Source organism: Sitophilus oryzae, unplaced genomic scaffold (assembly GCF_002938485.1).
Source record: "Sitophilus oryzae breed Bouriz unplaced genomic scaffold, Soryzae_2.0 scaffold_1576_pilon_pilon, whole genome shotgun sequence".
NCBI lineage: Eukaryota > Metazoa > Arthropoda > Insecta > Coleoptera > Curculionidae > Sitophilus > Sitophilus oryzae.
This window is the reverse complement of record NW_022146254.1, coordinates 295,854-315,909: the sequence shown is the minus strand read 5'-3', so window position 1 is coordinate 315,909 and position 20,056 is coordinate 295,854. Positions and strand designations below refer to the sequence as shown.

The 20,056-nt window shown below is 32.7% G+C and overlaps 2 protein-coding genes across 3 annotated transcripts; one reads left to right on the top strand and one right to left on the bottom strand.

The window, feature by feature from the left end:
• Nucleotides 1-377: 377 nt before the first annotated feature.
• LOC115879172 (eukaryotic translation initiation factor 3 subunit B) lies at nucleotides 378-10,677 on the top strand. Its single transcript, XM_030895864.1, has 10 exons — nucleotides 378-604; nucleotides 853-1,355; nucleotides 1,415-1,644; nucleotides 1,702-1,887; nucleotides 2,314-2,493; nucleotides 2,647-2,859; nucleotides 2,918-3,030; nucleotides 3,178-3,318; nucleotides 8,476-8,778; nucleotides 10,378-10,677. Exons 1-10 carry the CDS (start codon nucleotides 478-480, stop codon nucleotides 10,470-10,472), a joined length of 2,091 nt encoding a protein of 696 aa, XP_030751724.1. The 5' UTR covers nucleotides 378-477; the 3' UTR covers nucleotides 10,473-10,677.
• A 2,554-nt stretch (nucleotides 10,678-13,231) lies between these two features.
• LOC115879245 (acetyl-coenzyme A transporter 1) lies at nucleotides 13,232-19,992 on the bottom strand. 2 transcript variants are annotated; one of them, XM_030895952.1, is made up of 9 exons: nucleotides 19,870-19,992; nucleotides 19,520-19,817; nucleotides 19,319-19,445; nucleotides 18,964-19,263; nucleotides 18,694-18,908; nucleotides 18,471-18,612; nucleotides 18,242-18,408; nucleotides 15,783-16,007; nucleotides 14,170-14,524 (listed from the first exon to the last, which is right to left on the bottom strand). In XM_030895952.1, the coding sequence occupies exons 2-9, from the start codon at nucleotides 19,733-19,735 to the stop codon at nucleotides 14,345-14,347; spliced, it is 1,572 nt and encodes a 523-aa protein (XP_030751812.1). In that variant the 5' UTR covers nucleotides 19,736-19,817; nucleotides 19,870-19,992; the 3' UTR covers nucleotides 14,170-14,344. The 2 variants fall into 2 exon arrangements, with proteins under 2 accessions (XP_030751813.1, XP_030751812.1); XM_030895953.1 differs by having other exon boundaries at nucleotides 13,232-14,524; nucleotides 19,520-19,992.
• Nucleotides 19,993-20,056: the final 64 nt, after the last annotated feature.

Below are 20,056 nucleotides of genomic sequence, written 5' to 3'. Positions count from 1 at the left end.
AAAAATTGTCACAATAAAGTTAAGTCTATAATTAAAAAGATAAATAAAGGTCCATGGAAGAAGAAATAATTTATCGCGTGGCGCTTTGGCCATCCTCGGTTTTAATTTTGTTGTTGCTTCGAAACAGCAAATCTATTACATTTTAAATTTTTAAACTTAAGCGTTTTAACGTTTATCACGCAAAGCACAATCAATAACAAAAAATGACTTAAAACTCTTATACAAAAAGCAAAGTGAATTTGTTCATTTCAATTCAAATGGATTATAATAATATAAGTCGATCCATTGCAAAACGAATCGATTCATATTGATATCTGATACCATTCCTACAGTTCAATGTTGACAACCCTAAAAAACCGTCACAATATTCTGTGGTTTCTAGCTCTAGCTCATTTAGGGTAAAATAGTTTTCGTATATTGGTGATATTGGTTATCCTTTTTTTTCCGAAAATTGGTTTTTGCTTGTTTCTTGCCAAAATGGCTAAGAAAAAGTCTGATAAAAGTGACGAAAATTCAAAAAATCAGGACAGTGATGCGTCGAGTAATAGCGAGGAACCTAATTTTAGCGATCCCGAAGGATACGAGGAAGATATTTCGGACTCGGGTGAGTAATTTCCAACACTAGTTTTACTTTAGGTTAGAATTATCCACGTTTTAAAATCTGTTATAATACCTCTTTAAAAACTGATTTTATTCAAGATTATATCAAATATATGTACGAGCTGCTTTCATATATCTTAATTCATAATTATTGTTCTTGCATACTTGAACACTTATTACCAGAAATATGGTAACCTCTAATTGAACAGAGTAAAGTTCTATACTCAAATATAACAAGATGTTTGATTTCAGAACTGTTGAAAGATATTTTAAAACAGAAACCTAAAGAAACCGATGGATATGAATCAGTAATTGTGGTCGACGGAGTGCCTCAAGTAGGCCCTAATCGAATTGAAAAGTTAAAATCAGTTATAAACAAAGTATTTGGCAAATTTGGTAAAATAGTTAATGAATACTACCCTCTTAAAGCTGATGAGTCAACTAAGGGATATATCTTTTTGGAATATTCAAATCCCAATCATGCAGCTGAGGCTGTTGAGTTGGCAAATAAGTTTAAAATTGATAAACAGCATACTTTCTTAGTAAATTTATTCACTGATTTTGCAAAATATGAACAAATACCTGACAAATGGGAACCTCCACAAACTAGACCCTACGAAGGACAAGCAGATCTACATTATTACTTATTAGAACCTGATGCATACGATCAGTATGCTGTTGTTACTGCACAAGGTCAAAGTGTACAAATTTGGCAAAATACATTACCAGATCCTAGCTTGATTGAGGAACGTAGTGTAAGTATTGTATATGTAGGCATTAACATTAGTACTAAACCATATGTATTCTATTATAGAATTGGACTCAGACCTTCATCAAGTGGTCTCCATTGGGTACATACCTTTCAACTTTCCACAAACTTGGTATTGCTCTATGGGCAGGCCCAGAGTTCTTGCAGTATAAAAAATTTGCTCATGCAAATGTGCAGTACATAGATTTTTCACCTTGCGAGAAATATCTAGTAACTTACTCCCCCCAAGGTGAAAGTAATAATCCTGATAAGAAAATTGTCATATGGGATATCAGGTAAGTTTTTTTTTACTAGGTAAAGCTGTTTATCAAAATAATTTTTAAATGTTATAGAACAGGCCAGGAAAAACGATCATTCAATATAGATAGCACATCGCCCTGGCCAATTTTCAGATGGTCTCACGATGATAAGTATTTTGGCAGAATTGGAAATGATGTCTTATCTATCTATGAAACTCCATCATTTGGGTTGTTGGATAAGAAGTCTATCAAAATGGCTGGCATCAGGGATTTTAACTGGTGAGGGAATTATTTATTTCTTAGAAATAATTAAAAAAACGAATATTTTTCTAATTATTTTAATTATTGTGTTGTGAGAAGTAATCCCTGATTTTTTTTGCTTTTTCAATGTTTTTTTAATTGTTAAAGTTATACGCTCAGGGTAAATTAAACAACCTGTTTTTTTTTATTTTTAACGCAAACAATTACATTTTGTGTTACAAACATTACAGGTTACATTTCTAATCAAATGGAGATTTTTTTATTCATATTTTAAGGCCGCGCCGCACCGCGCATTTCATTTTTTAACATATACTTTTGTGCGCGCTAAAAAAATACACTTTCAAAGTACATGTTAAAAAAATGTTTTGCGTGGCGCGGAGCGGCGCAGCTGGTGTGAACGCACCTTTATGAATTAGTTTTTATGTATGATATTATTTTTTATAGGTCACCAACTGACAACATAGTGGCTTACTGGGTAGCAGAGGACAAAGATGTACCAGCTAGTGTAACACTTTTGGAGTTACCAAATCGCAATGAAATTAGAAAAAAGAATTTGTTTAATGTGGCTGATTGTAAAATTCACTGGCAGACATCTGGGGATTACTTGTGTGTTAAAGTAGACAGGTACAAATCTATTTTTGTTTGAGTAAAACATAATTATAAATTAGAATTTAAATCTTCTCTCAGAAATCAGAATAGGTATAACAAAAGATATGTTAGGATCAGGAAAAAATATCCTGAATATCTGAATCAATAAGAATATATTTTCCTTTACAGATATTCTAAATCAAGAAAAGAAAAAAATGAGATGAAATATTCGGGAATGTACTGCAATTTTGAAATATTCCACATGCGAGAAAAGCAAGTACCCGTTGATAGTGTGGAAATCAAAGAACCAATCCAAGCCTTTGCTTGGGAACCTGTTGGAACCAAATTTGCTATGATTCACGGAGAGACCCTCAGTATAAACGTCAGTTTTTATGAAGTCAAGTATGTTTGCCTTAATAATTGTAATTTTTATAAGATAAATAAATTTATTTTATATTAGGGTCGGTTTAGCTCCAATTTTGTTAAAGAAGTTTGAAAAACGGGCCTGCAGTCATTTGTTTTGGTCACCTAATGGTCAGTTTATTGTTTTGGCCGGAATGGGAAGCAATGGCGGTATGTTATTCAATGTTATTCTATATGTAAACTTGTAAATTAATAAGCACTTTTGTTTGGAATACCTTTTTTTGTGTGTATATTATTACCTGGGACATCCTGTATATTTAACTCTCATCATTCACATATTTTCATATTATTTTTTAGGTTCTCTGGAGTTTGTCGATACACAGGAATTTTTGGTTATGAATACAACTGATCATTTCCAAATGTCTGATGTGGAATGGGATCCAACAGGACGATACGTCTTCACTGGAGTGTCTTTTTGGAAATCCAAAGTTGATACTGGTAAGTTGGAATTAAAAAATTGTGCTTTGACCAAATGCCATCAAAACACATTTTGTTAGTATGTAAAACAATAGCAGATTACAACTGGATAATTAATTGCAATTAATAATTATTAAAGTTATGGGAATGGTTTGAGCTTTTAAACAAGTTGACGTTTAAATTTCGGTATAATGTTCCCGCGATCATATACTTTTGAATAAAATACCAAGGAGATATCAACAAAATTCGCGTTACCGTTATGACACTATGATGTGGTTGACTCTTTGAATAAGAAGACTCAGGAAGGAGCATATATATGTATATATTATATAGTCACTTACTAGCGAAAAGTTGTTCCATTATTTCACTCGATTTTTGCCGAGATCTACCGCACGCTACACAACCAACTATTTTAGAGTCTTTTTCGATAAATCGCGATAGTGTCACTGTTAATTTAAGTTCTGCCACAATTTCCATCTAGATTTACTACCTTTATACAACTATCAGTAGTAGAATAAATAACATAAAATAAGCTCTGTAAAGACTGACAAATCCACAAAATTTCAAATAAAATTCAAATGTGTCAAATGAATCGTCAAACAGAACTGTCAAGGATCCCCACCCAGTCCTTTTTCCGCCCACCATGCATGAATAGATTATGCTGCTTCCTTAGTCTTCTTGTTTAAAGGGTTGACTTAATACTGCTTTATCAGTGGCGTTCCATTTTTTTTAAACGCCAACAAATATAAAGTAGGGTACACTGTAATATTCTGGCTTCTGTTTTGGTCGGTGAGTCCATAAATATTAGTAATGAAAGTTAATATAATTATTTTGTAACAGAAATACAGATACTCTATTTAAACAGTTAAATCAAATTGACATATTTTAATTAATTCTGACAAGTAATAAAAAAATTTAAAAATAAAAGAAAAAAATATATAATTAGTTAATTCTTAGTGAATTTCATAACTGATTGGTTAACAACTCATAACATATAGTTCATATCAAATAAACTTTTAGTCACGTGATTAAGCTTGGCCAGCACAGCTTTGCCTACTTTTACATATTTTCTGTTAATCAAAATATTTTAGTAAACTATCACTCAAATATATATTTATAAACAGTTATTATTTCTTCTTCTTACGACGCCGTCTCCTTTCGAAGGTTGGCGATCCAAATAGCTAACGTCATTCTAGATACAGCCATACGAAATATGTCGATTGATGAGCAACCAAACCATCTACGAATGTCCTTTAGCCAGGAATTCTGGCGTCTGCCGATAGATCTTTTGCCCTGGACTTTGCCTTCAATTATTAATCTGAGAAGTTCATACTTTTTACCCCTCATTATGTGGCCTATGTAGCGTGTTTTTCTTTCTTTGATGGTAAGCATGAGTTCTTTCTGTTTTCTCATTCGATTAAGAACCTCCACATTTGAAACTCTTTGGACCCATGATATTCTTAATATACGGCGGTAAATATACATTTCGAAGGCATCTAGTTTTTTTTCTAACGATATGTCAAGAGTCCAACTCTCACACCCGTACAGGAGAACTGAAAAAATGTAGCATCTGACCATGCGTACCCGTAGCTCCAAACTCAAATCTGACCTTGTGAAAAATTGTCTCATATTTATAAATGTTTTTCTAGCCTGTTCTATGCGGCTTCTAATTTCTTTCTTCGGGTCGCATTGATCATTTACAATACACCCCAAATACTTGTATGAAGACACTTGCTCTACTGGGTCACCGTTGATATCCAGGTGAATCTGCACAGGTGTTTTGGTGAATGCAAGAACCTTCGTTTTTGTGGTATTTATGAGGAGACCGCAGTTTTCACTATGCCGAACTAATTCATTCATTAGCCTCTGCAAATCTTGTTCATTCTCGGCCAGCACAACTGTATCGTCGGCATACCTGATATTATTGATCACTTTCCCGTTAATCTTAATTCCACATTCGATTCCTTCTAGAGCTTCTTTGAAGATAGCCTCTGAATATATATTAAATAAGAGCGGTGACAGCACACAGCCCTGTCTTACACCTCGTTTAATCGTGATTTCTTCTGACGATGTTCCTTCAATTTTAACCACTGCGTTTTGCTGCCAGTAGAGATTTGTAATCAATCGAATTTCTTCTCTATCTATTCCGGTTGTTTTGAGGACTTCTATAAGTTTTTGATGGTTAACGCAGTCAAAGGCTTTTCTATAATCTATAAAACAAGCGATTACATTGACATTCATGTCTCTGCAACGCTGAGTGATAACGTTTAATCCGAATAACGCCTCACGAGTACCTAGGCCACTGCGAAATCCAAATTGAGTTTCGTCTAGTTGGTATTCGCATCTTTTATAAATTCTGGTGTGAATTATTCTGAGAAATATTTTGAGGACATGGGACATCAGACTTATCATGCGGTATTCATCGCAGTTCGAAGCGTGGGTTTTCTTTGGAAGGGTAATAAATGTCGAGCGTAGCCAATCCGTTGGGATAGTCCCTGTACGGTAGATTTTATTGAATATGAATACCAGCAGTTGCAACCCCCTTCTGTCCTGTTCAGCCATCAGTTTTATAACTTCGGCATGAATATTGTCTGGGCCAGTTGCTTTTCCGCCTTTTTGGGATCGTATTGCGTGAATTACTTCGTCTTTGGTAATTTCAGGTCCTTTTTCGTTCATGTTTTCATCCGCTTTCGGTGGAGTGTTCGGTCTGCTATCATTAAATAGTTCTTCTACGTATTCCTTCCATCGTTGTAGTTTATTCTCTATTCCTAAGATGATGTCATTATTTTGGTCCCGTAAGATAGCTGTGGAACATTTCTTGTTACAGTTTACCATTTTTTCGATTTCCACACTTCTCGATCATCCACTGTTCCTTTGCATCTCTGCATTTTCTTCTAATCCTTTTGTTTAGTTCAGCATATAATGCTGGATTTGCCTTATGGGTTCTCCTTTCATTCATGAGTTCTAGGATTTCAGGAGTCATCCATTCTTTTTTCACATTAGTTTCAAGGTGGCCAATGTCATTTTCCTGAATAAGAGTTATGGAGGTTTTTATCCTATTCCAGGTTTCCATTATATCCAGTTGTTTTTCATTTTGGATTTTGTCATTCCACATTCGATCCTGGAACTCACTTGAGTGTGTACATCCGGTATCCGCAGTTTTCTAGTGTTGATTCTAGGAGTTGGTTGCGTCTTAGCGATCTTTTTGAATCTTCTCATTCGGAAATCCATAACGACGGGATTGTGGTCGCTATTAACGTCTGCGCCAGGATATGTTTTTACTGATTGCACGTATTTCTTCAGTTCTTGTCCAACAAGTATAAAATCGATCAGATTCCTTATGGTACGGCCTTTTTTATCAGCAGGAGATTTCCAGGTGTATAGTCTTCTAGGATGTTGTTTGAAGAATGTGTTAGCAATAAATAAATTCGATTCTATACAGAACTGGATAAGTTTGTCACCTCTCGCATTTCGTGTGCCTAGGCCGTACTCTCCTACGACATCATTCTCTCTTCCGGAACCGATTTTCGCGTTGAAATCTCCCATGACCATATTTATTTCACCCTTCTTTGTGAGTTTCATCGCCTCCTCTAATGTTGAGTAGAAATCTTCAACCTCTGCGTCACTTTTGTCGTTTGTTGGGGCATATACTTGTATTATGTTCAGTGTTCGATGTGTAGTTTGTAACTTCAATAGCATAACTCGATCATTAAAGGGTATGAACTCCATAACCGACCTATCTATGTCCTTGCTTACAAGTATGGCAGTTCCGTATTGATGAAACGTGTCTGTCCCTCCTGAATAGTAAATGACGCCGTTATTAGTTGCTTGTTTACCTGATCCAGGCCATCTTACTTCACTCATCCCCAATATATCAATTTGCATTCTGCGCATCTCTGTTCGACATTTGCCAGTTTACCGGCCATGGACAGACTGCGCACATTCCAGGTCGCAATACGTATTTTAGAATTGTATACTTTTATTTTTACTTTTTGGTCACTTCTATAGTTTCTAACAGTCGACGACGGGGGGATTCTTCGCACCCTCTCCTCACTTAAGAGGTGCCCCGGACTGAGGGCCGTGTTTTTGTTTTCGTCTGCCATTAGGATGTTTTGGAAGTTATTTGTACAGTAAGGGTTCCGTTATTATTTACATCAACAAAACTCAGCTTTTCACTTAAGGGACATAAAGGGTCATTACTACCGCTTTCCCGTTCAAATATTCTAATGAATTTTACGTCTATTAAGCTATCTTGTTCACTATGCACTAAAAGAGGTTCTAAAAAGAACAATATTCAACTGCAACTTGACATTTTTTACAGCAGAGCTACCACTTAAATTTCCAGCGGGAAATTTAAATTCCAGTTAGTCAGCCAGGCGCTGAATATGTCCGTGGTTGGCAACAATGAATTTAAAAATCGCGCACTCGATTACGTAACTAAAAGTTTAATTGGTATTGAATATTATAATTACTTACTAGTGAAAATTTGTTCCATTATTTTTCTAAATATTTTTTTATCTTTGAATGATCTGACTGAAGCATTTTTCTAAGATTCATATTAATAATTATAATCTCACTAAAATTCATATCCCGACATAATGTCTTTCCAAATTCGTAGACTAAAGCTTCATTCAGAACCTCCCAATTAATGGAATAAATTAGTGGTTTCAATTACACTTTATACTTTTTAGTTTACGATCATTCACAATGTCTGAAAAACACAGTTAAAATTAATAAAATATCCTTGCAACAGCTTGCAATAGTCTCTTGTATCCATAGAGAAAACATAATATTTAGTTTTTAAAACAATAAACTTTTGATTTCTAACCAAAATTTTTCTTGACGGGTGATAATCAATGGCCAAAATGACATTCCTCGCAAACTTTGAAGTGTAGTTAGTGGAAAAGTCAAAAGTTTGTTAACTTTTTTCACTAATTGAAAATTACTACCACTAATTTTGACGTTCTGAATTGAAATTAAAGGAACAAACTTCTACGCTAATTGAAGCCAATAATTTATTTCATTAATTGCGAGGTTCTAAATGAAGCTTTAGTACAAACAGATTATATAAAAAGAAGAAATATATTTATATAATTTTTCTCTGTAAAAAGAAACTCATAATAAACAGAAAAAAGCATATGTTGTTAAACAATTTCTAAAATAAAACCCTTATTTTAGGATATTGGATGTGGTCTTTCCAGGGTAAGATTCTGAAGAGAATCAATCTGGAAAGGTTTGCCCAAGTCCTTTGGAGGCCCAGACCGGCCACACTTCTTTCAGAGAAGCAGCAGAAGGAAATCAAGAAGAATCTGAAGAAGTATTATGCACAGTTTGAAAGCAAAGACCGTATGCGGCAGTCGAAAGCCTCGAAAGAGCTGATCGAGAAAAGAGCCGCTCTTATGGAGAAATTCAGGGAGTACAGGGAGGAGAATATTAAGCAATGGCAGGAGAAGAAGGCTAGAAGGCTGGCCCTTAGAAATAGTAAGTATTGCAGACTAAAATAGGTCAAAGGTCACGGTTATTTAGTCAAAATACACACATAACATCAAGTGATATAATATGTTGTTTAAGTTAAAGAATTCTAGGAAATTTTGAAGCAATAGTCCCATAAAATTTACAAAATCTCATCTGGCAACCCTGTAGTTTCACATTTCAATTATTTCTCTTACGCTTCGTCCTACATGGGCGACAAAAGCGCGCGATTCAGGCGATGCGTGCGACGCTATCAAAAATCGTTTTCTTGTGAACAATGAATAATTCCTTATGAAACTTATGAATTATCTCTATGCTTATTAAAGCATAGAGATCCTGCATCCTGCATTGCCAATACAGGACGATATCATAAGAAAACGTTGCTTGATAAAACACGTGTCGCTCGAAACGCGCGTTTTTTTCGCCCACGTAGGACGAAGCGTTATACCGTGCTGGCAACTGTTACTCTTGGGTCGGTATTTACATGTGTGGAAGTAAATCGCATAGGGATCTTATTAAGTCGGAGTGAGAGAAATGCGACGGAGTGCTGTTGCGGCGTTGCCGGTACGCCTTTCCCTATCAAGTAAAGTAAAATCACGATCGCAATCCGCTTATTTTTAATAGACTTTTTTTTCGAAAAGATAACTAGATAATATCATTAGAAATGTTTCTGAGCATCTGAAATGGAATTATTTATAAGGATATCTTTAGGGTGTCATTTTTTTATAACGAGAAAATGTCAGTAATCGCGATAATTCAAAAACTCAACTTTTTAACACATAACACGCCATAACTCAAGAAACACTTTAGATATTGAAACTTTTTTTTTATTTTGAGGATCTTTTACAATATGTTTACATAAGAAAAATTCGATAAGTTTGTTTTTTTTTCCATTCAAAAATTGTAAACAACCCATCTATCTACTTTTAGAGCATAGCAATTTTCAGTATTCGTGTAATTTTTTTATTGATAAAGATTTTCACTTACTGTCTACGAAGAAAATACAGCAGAAATATTAAGAAAGTTTTTTAAAAAACTACAATCAATTATTTCTAATAGATTTCGAGATATCGATTTTTGAATTCAGAGTTCTAATAGCCCGACCACTGTCGAAAAACAACTCAATTCCACTTATTTTAACCAAAAATGCAAGTGTTTCTTGCTTGCACTTAAAATTTTTCAAACTGTAGGGAAAATTACAACGACTCGTTAATGAATAAACAAATAAAGCATCATGAGACGTAATTACATCGTGAAGCTGAACGCATGATGGACACCTTTCCATAGAACTTTAAGTACTGACAGAGGTACTGATTGGGTCTACCAGTCAACTGCGACAAATCTGCTATATTATCCCCTTCCACGTCTCTTAGCAATGTGTACAGTATCTCAGTTTATTTCATACGTTTGGCAACGTGTTTACTGTTCTCTCTTTGTTCAGTACATTATAAACGCATTGTACTGTTCTTACATACAGAAATCTCGACCCAAGACTAACCTTTGCCAGCCCTTAGTAGAAAATCCTCTGTTACGCGTTGATCGTTTCATACATTGTCGAGAGATGTCCGTATATTCATTTAGAGCATTTATATTTTTTTTTATTTGCAGATATTGACACAGACGAACTAGGCGCAGATACTGAAAACGTTGAAGAAGAAGTTGTAGAATTTTTTGTTAAAGAAGAAATTATCCCAATTGACTAATACAATACAAGAAATAGTGTTGTGCCCTGTATTGCTTCTATTTTGATACTGTACAGGGACTTAGCCATTTGTAATACTTCCAAAAGACTTCATTCTTATTTTATTATTAAATAACAGTCTGTGTCACAAGTTCTTTTATAATTACCAACCTTTATAAAAGTATATAAGGTGTTATATAATAATACATTTTTATTACGCGTCAAAATGTGTTTTAATACCTACCAAACACGAATCCTGTCTTCTCATTTTGCTGCCAGATGAACAACAAAATTGATGCGGCATTAGGGATGGGCATTTATTTTTGTGTCTTTCTATACCGTTTTTTTCGTTATTGTTAAAAATACAAATAAAAATCGCAAAATAAATAAGAAAAGTGATATCTCCTCCTTTCCAGCAGACATTTTCTGCTACTACCTATATTACGATATTTACAGAAAATAAAAATCTCAATAAAATAAGTATACCAAGTAAAAAAAAATATTATTTTAACAAACGTTAATGTGGACGTAGATTTTTACGGTTTCTCACGTTCTTATATGTAAAAAGTGAGATTTTTACACATAAAATGATAAGAGCATATTCTTAATTTATTTCAATTGAAAACGTTTTATAAGTGTCCTTTTCAATTCTACAGGGTGTCCCAATATTCCGTGGACATAGAACTACACTGTATTCTTGGAATCAATATAACTTCATTGGACACAATTTATCTCTATATAAAAGTGCTTCGTTTGTCCGTTAGAGGGCATCACACTTTAAAAAAATATGCACATTATTTAAGATATTTATTTTAAAAACCGTTGTTCCGATTTGAATGAGATTGTGGATGTCTATATTTTGCTAAGTGCTTTAAAATTTAACTTTAACAAAAATCAAGAAAAAGTACAGGAAGGGTGAAAACTACCCCCACCCCTACATAAATTTTAGCATAAATATTTTATAACTCCACCGATGACCGATTTTTTTTTCGTAAAATGATCCTTGTAGTATTTAGTATTTACTACATTTTTTGTTTTTTGTAAAGAAATGCCACATCGCATATAGATTTTGAGATTTTTTTTTCCAAAGTAGACCTAGAGAGATCCAATTTACAGAGAGTTCCAATATTTCATAAACGCAGTGGCGCCTCGTCAGGTGCAGTAGGTGAAGGGGCACTTCACCGAAAAAAATACTCAAAGAAAAAACTTTACTGCTTAAAATATTAATTTAGTTTAATATTTACATGTATCTAAATAATAAAATGGTAATTTTTTATAATTTTTTTTTCGAGCGGACCTCTGCATAATAGGTCCACCGCATCGTTAATTCCGGCCGAAAAAGTAGCATTATTGTCCCGCACGCGCGTACGTTTCCACGAAGCCACAAGTAAAGAGAAAATATTTGTCAGCCGAGCGGCTGCACGGTTTCCATGGTAACGTGACGTCAGCCTAGCGGCAGCATGTAAATTCCCCGCCCCGAAATTTTTTATCGGCGACTGATGTGAATGAGTTTTTGGACAGTTCGCTTCATCTTCCTTTATGCTAATATTCGGCTACTTCGGCGAGTGTAAAAGTGTAAAGACTGTAAAGTTGTTGTTGTTTGTTAATGGTTTTTGTTGATTTAACTTGTAAATTTTTGCTGTTTGTCTTGTTGTGTTTTAAAACTGTTTTGTGTGTGTGTGTGTGTGTATGTGTTAAAAAATGAACCCAATCAATGACTTGGTGTACAATTTGAAACATGAAAAATTGAGCTCATCGATTTACAAAAATTAGTATGGTTATTAATATAAATAAGTCAAATTTATTTTGGTTAATATTGCTTAGTAAACATTAATGTAATAATAATTAATGTAATAATTGAATGGCTCCTCGGTTGTAACCAACAATTTTTTCAATATCGAAATTTCAGTGAAAAACCGAGAAAAAAACGTTATACATATGAAAATTACAACCTTATTTCACTGAATTCTCTATTTTGAAAAAAATGTCGGTTACAACGTTTTTCGGGGAAACCCTTCAATAAATACAGTGCTTTCCATAAAGTTGGATCCATATGGACTTTTTTTTTGGTATTAGAGTTTAAAAAAAAACTTTTTGTGGCAATCAATTCTGCTTTAAAAACAACTTAAAATGCACCAAGTCAAAGGTGAAATATAATTTTGTTAGTCACCTTTTTTAAAATAATAATTTAACCAATTTTTAAAATATTTCTTTTAAATATTTTGTATTTGACAGCTCAAAAGATGTTAGCTGTCAACTTTGACTTCCTGCCTTTTAAGTTGTTTTTAAAGCAGAAGTGATTGCCACAAAAAGATTTTTTAAAACTCTAATATAAAAAAAACGTCCATATGGATCCAACTTTATGGGGAACACTGTATATAATGTTTATTATATTTAATTATATTTTCACTGGAATTCAAAATAATGTCTTTATCGAAAACTGGTTGTATCTCTTTTTACTTAATGTGTTTTAGCCCAAACTAAAACGAAAATATTATAGATATTAGTGTATAAATAACAAAAAAAAATGTTGACAAAATGGTGAATGCAGCAAAAATTTTTCAAATATTTAAAAAAATGTCAAAACGGTGAATGCGTCAAAAAAATTATCACCTGCGGCGCAATTTAAAAAATTAACTCTTCACTTAATTTTATATCCACGAGCCGCCACTGCATTGACGTTTCCATGTTTGACGTAAAGCATATTGTAGTCTATAGAAAGTAAATTAATTTTTCAAAAGTTAACATTGGGTTAATTACCTTTGACAAAGATGACAAATATATGGAAAATAAATTTATTTCAATAATTAGTAAAATAAAGTCACATGATTAACACCTATAGTAGAGATATTATAAAAAGACTAGAAGGGCAATAAAACACAGTGGTAGGTAACCATCTTTACCTTTATCATTCATTTAGATTGTTTAGAATAATAAAAAGTTGATAAACGTTTGCAGCTATATTTCTAGAACGTTTTGTTGCACTTCTGGTATTTTTTGTGTCTACTGTAGTTACTTTTTAGTTTTAAAAATGTATGTAACTTTAATAAAAATCTAATAATCAGTCGCTTTATATATTATACTAAGAAATGAAATAAGAGCAACAAAATTTATTTAAAAATGTCAACAAATAACTATCACAAAATGTTTTAAATAACCTTTATACCCACAATTTTTTTCCTACCCAATTGACAGAATTAGATAAAACAATATTTTTATAAATAACCCCACTTAAAAATTACAGGAAAAAAATTATATCAATATACCAGTTAAATTGATATTGAAATATAACTAAAGTCTGTCCAACGAACCGCGGAAGATTTCGACAGACGACATCCAAACGATGACAGAAAATACAATTTATGTTTGACATGCCTGACACAAATGTCACTGTCATAATATATCCTCTGGCCGGACGGACCCTATTTACATAACCCCAGATGCATTATATGGATTGCTATAAGAGTTTCTTCTTTCTTAAAATATATATGTTATTTGATTATAGGTATAATAAAATAAATGCATGATCAGTATTATGAGAAATAAACATGCAAAATATGACTAATGACATCAACCAAACTTATACTGCATATTAAATATGTGAATGTATGTAAAAAAGTTTTTTTAAGCCTCATATATTTTTATAATAAAGTCAATAATAAACTTTTTTACTTTTTGTTGCTATATCCTATTATGAGGTAGAAAATCTGTCGTAATAATAAAACAGAGTACATATATAATACTTTTTTATAGTTTATAAACTATTAAATATTCCGTTTTTAAATTCAATTTTATAGCAATCCTTACATCTTCAGCTTTACGTATTGCCTAGATTTGCACAGAAATGCAATAAAAAAATAACAAATAGTTTACATTATTTTACACCACTAAATACTATCTTTTATCTTTCTTAGTTCTTTGTAGCTTCCAGGCATTCTCGTCTAAGCTCTGAACTTCCTGGATTTTTTTCTCGCCCCACATTAACCAAATAAAACCAATGACAGTGCATATGACAGTCTCTATATAAAACCCATCTAATGTTGTGACACATTTTCCATTTGAATTTATGCATTCCTAAAAAATATTTTTAACTGTACGAAATAAAAAAAAATCTAAATTACTGATATTTAGAAATCAAATGTATAACTGGGAGTAATATAAAACATTTAAAAATAATAATTACTAAAACCAAAATTCTAAACAACATAACATCAAACCAATAAATAATATATCAGGCTTGTATTTTTCCTCTATAGTATGCTCTACAGGATGTTTGAAAAAACTAAAAAAAAGATCCCATCTCTCGTTAGTTAAAACTAAAAAAAAAAGATGCCATCCTCATCAACGGCAGATTCTTAACATAAAATTAAGATTTATTTTTCATATTAACATACTACATAATAAGTCCGAAACCAACTAACAGCGGAACTCAAGAACTTGGAAGACTCCATCCGCAACAATGCGAACACTCCACTAAATGGACCCGAACTGTTCTGCCTTCCAAGCGGAAACCAACTTAAACTGGTACTCAAGAACCTGGCAGACTCCATCCGTAACCTGGAATGGGAATCCCCAACGGTCTAAGACACTTAAAAGAAATTTCTCAACACCTACAACCGAGAAAAATCAAAGATTTTCCTTGATTTAAGTGAGAACAATCTTCGGATTGTAACGGTACGTTTACCAGGACACTGTCTCCTCAATTAACACCTCAGTAGATTAAAGCTAAGAAAAAACGGCTGGTGCAGATTCTGTGGGGACAATGGGGAAACACCAGAACACCTCACCACTGAGTGCCCCGAGACGACAACCATTCATGCCATAAACTTTCACTGATATATTGGAAATGGAGAACTAGCCTTTGTAAAACCGTCTGATACTGGCTTTTGTAAGGGCCCTGGAACTGTATAATGAGTTATAACTTAAGAAAGGGGGACACAAAAGATCTGTAAGGTCGCGGTGATCTGTACCGTCAGTGGCGCTCATGTTTTCCTTTAAAAAATATTCCAGTGATAATCCATATGCACGTTCCTGGTGAATCTGTAGACGTTTTTTTTAACATTAAAATTTGTAGCACTTATAATAACATATACCCTCCAAATTGCATTTGAATCGCTAAAAGCTCTTGGAAAAAAATTATAATAAATCGAAAAAAATAGACTTTAACCCCTTGTAGCTACAAAACAAAGCAGAATAATTGGTCTTATGTTGTTATGAGAAATAATAAACCTTATTTTTACATGAAGAATCTCCCGACCAGATATGGCACATATTGTTTGAAATACGCTGTATACTATGTATGCCAGGCTTGCATTTATAAACTAAACTATACCTCCTTTTCAACAGCATCCTTGCACATATTTCCTGATAAAGAATCAGCTCCAACACATTCCTTCCAAGTCAATGGATCGACAAAATATAGTGCTAACATGGCTGGCCAATTACCACCTAAATTTGTAACAGTATTCAGCAATGTCATGTACGTTCCGCCAACAGAAGAGTCGCTAATCTTAGCAAAAAACGCCATAATCGAAACAAACATTGCATATACACATACCTAAGGCATAAAAAACAAAATTGTTGAAGTTATATCACGGCATCCAGTAGTTATACCGGGTGCTACTCAAAAGTGGCTTATCCAACTTTTTTATTTTTTCAGATAAAAAAAGGAGATTTCGTATGTTAGTATATGACATAAATTAGGATTGATTGACGTATTCAATTCTTTTCGGCCACTTCCTGTTTCACCGGAAATTACTACATTTGATTTTTAAATGGCACCCTCGGTATTTTTTACTTTATTCAAGAGGAAATGACACTCTAAATATAATAACATATTAACTTTTGACATTTTCGCTTAAAACAAAATTGTATTTTAAATTTCAATCTAGTTCCATGGCTGTGTTAAAAACACTAAATTTTAATCAACGACCCTTGGAAAACCAGAATTAATCGTCTTGTGTCTTGTCCTGGACGGTTAAAAGATGCCCAAATCGTATTTTTAATCATATATCAATTTTTTCAAATGGAACAAGGGTGGTATGAACAAGGGTGAACAATTAGCATATTTAAAAAAAAACATTTTTTACGAATAATTTGGTACTAAACACTTGGTATTTCGGGTCAAGTTGTTGTTATGAATCCCATGTTGCAATTTCAAATAAATCATATTTGAAAATGTCAAAAGTTGACATATGATATGTCGTTCTGTTCGAAGTGTCATTTTCTATTGAATAAAGCTTTGAATAAGAAGACTAAGGAAGGAGCATAATGCTATCCATGTATTCATGCATGGTGGGCGGAAAAAGGACTCTAGGGTGGGGATCCTTGACCCATCGCGGTGGACCTAAGATTTTTGATATGCTCCTTCCTTAGTCTTCTTATTCAAAGGAATAAAGTAACAAAATACCGAGGGTGCCATAAAAATCAAAAGTTGTAGTCATTTCCGGTGAAACAGGAAGTGACCGAAAACAACTGAATACGTTAATTAATCCTAATTTCTGTTATACAGGGTGTTTCAAAAAACATGTGCCATCTGTCGTGGGGATATTCCTCACGTAAAAATAAGATTTATTTTTCATATTAACACAGGTCCGATTTTGCTTTATTTCGTAGCTACAGGGTGTTCAAGCCTTAATATTTTTTCAATTTATTATAATTTTCTCCCAAGTATTTTTGGCGTTTCAAATGAAATTTTGAGGGTGAGAGTTACTGTAAATGCGACATATTTTAAAGGTAAAAAAGTGTCGACATATTCACCAGGGACGTGCATATGGGTTACCACTGGAATATTTTTCTAAAAAAAGCATGTACGCCACTGCCTTTTTTTTCTCTTGTTAATGAAATAATTAAGTACTTTAATGCCGATTAAAAGTTGTTTCTTGATATTTTGTCGATTTCGGCCTCCTTAGTGAGATAAACGCAATTTTATTAATTTGCCTGGGTCCAAGTTTAATAGTAACCTTTAAAACAGTTCAATATCATTAACTTGCGGGAGTTTTAAATAAGTACTCATTGATTCCTCATCAAAAAATATAAAAAAAGTTCCTATAAACATGGGTATGGAAATACATAGTTTTAGAGTTACAGGATGTTAAAACTTTTAAAAATTGGGTTTTTGTAATCATCTTAAATACCATTACTTTTTTTATATGAAATTGCTCTAGGTTGGACTAATAGTAATAATAACTAATAGCAATAATATTTAATAATAAATTAGGTAAAATATATAATTTATTAATTTTGTTTTATTTTAATTTTATTAATTGTGATTAATAAAAATGCGTTTATCTCATCAAGGAGGCCGAATTCAACAAAATATTCAGAGATAACTTTCAACTGGCATTAAACGGCCTACAAATTCTGATATCAAAAGAAAAAAAGTTAGTAGCGCACATGTTTTCTTTTGAAAAATATTCCAGTGATAACCCATATGCACGTCTCTGATGATTTAATCGACACTTTTTTAGCATTAAAATATGCAGCACTTATAGTAACTTTTACTCTCAAAATTTCATTCAAACCACTAAAAGTACTTAGAAGAAAATTATAATAAATCAAAAGATTATTAAGATTTTAACACCCTCTAGCTACGAAACAAAGCACAATCGGACCTATGTTCATATGAAAAATAAATCTTATTTTTATGTGAGAAATCTCCCCACGAGAGATGGCACATGTTTTTTGAAACACCCTGTATACTAACATACGAAATCTCGATTTTTTTTATCTAAAAAAATTAAAGTTATAAGGGTGAGCCACTTTTGAGGCGCCCCGGGTAGACATATTTACCTGATGTAAGGCATAACATCCTATTAGTAAAATTACATAGAATATAGGTAAACCTTTTGAGCTATCTGGCACCATTGTTGGGGTTATCCACACCAAAAAAGCTGCAATAATCCCAAAAATTAGTCGATATGGAATTGCTTTTAGAAATATGTTGAGGGGTTTGGGACCTAAAATTATAAAACAAATATACTTTTCTAAATATGTATATTAAGTGTATTATATTAAATACCTGTTGTGTATTTTGCTATTACAATGGGTAATATTAACTGAACAGGTATTAAAGGTATAGCCATTAAACCTAGTTTTTCTTTAGGTATTCCAGCCTCAACTAATTTCAACGTCATGACATTATCAGTTGAAGAAAAACCAATCTAAAAACAGACTAATATTAAGGCTTATTTAAGTATTAAATTCATATAATAAATACCTATATTTAAAATAACATTACTTACTTTACATGAAATCAATATCAGAACTAAGGTTTTGATGGCAGGAAGTGTTAAGATACTTTTCAAAGAATTATAAGCTGTCTTAATGTCTCTGTCATGAACAACAGCATGATCGGGATCATGAGGTTCAACTTCACTTTTAATGAGTCCAACTATAGTTGTTGAAATTATAAATATCCAACCCCAATAATAAAAAAAGCTTGGTAGTGTCACTAGTCCTAGAAATGTAAAATAAAATTATTTAATTACAGTTTGGAGTAAGTTGTAAAGTACCTTCATCTTGAGGAACACTTCGTAGATATGTATTACAAAAATTTGGTGATTCTAAAGCCATAAAAACTACATAGCTTAAAAAGAAACCTGCTGATTGTCCAATACTGTTACATGTTGAGGCATGGCCAACATTACATTTCTTAAGCATGGTTAATGCCCATCCATCCACTGCTATATCTTGAGTGGCTGCCAAAAAATTTAATAAAAAAAATAACAATGTCAATATTCCTATATTTGGAGCATTGGAGCTATCTCCCAGCCACTGATTCACATGACTAGATAAAACAAGCATAAAAAATCCTACAAAAAAATATTATATATAATTTGCATTAAATCTATATGAATAAAAATATACCTATTAGATACTGAGTTGGAATTAACCAACTCTTCCTACGTCCTAATTTTGCTGAGAAAAATGCATCGACCAATGGTGCCCATAAAAGCTTTAAACTAAACGGCCAATAGACAAAACTAAATTCTGCCTAGAATAAAATAAAAAAATAATTATATTAACAAAAGTGATAATATAATGATCCATTCAAAGATGTTGTATCACCTGTTGTTTGTAACTAACACCCCTATTTTGTAGAATCATAGGAATTGCTGAACTAAGCCCTAATGGAATCCCTTGTAAAGTATATAAGAATAAAAGTAGTACTATATTCCATTCATCTCCTTTGATATTACTTCTACTCTCTACCGCATTACTAACTTCACCGTTTTCAACTGAAGATACCAAATTTTCATTATTTTTTCCTTTCTTTCTTTCCATTATTACGATTTCCTACTTAATTTTTCAAAATAAGGCCACGTCAGTTATTTTACATATGTTTGCTTAATATGTAAAAAGTGTCCTTAAATAAAAGCACATATAATAAATAGATTAATAACTGTTATACAATTAACTTAAAGTATTTCAAGCTTAATTCAGCTTTGTATTTAGAAAAATAGTATAATTTATGAGATGAAAACTGATGAAAATCATTTTCAACTCAACGTCAAATTTATTTGTTTACAAAATTTTCAGTAGTTTGCGCCATAAAATAATAAATACAAGGTTTGCGCCAATTGGTTTGCGCTGCGGGTAGTATAC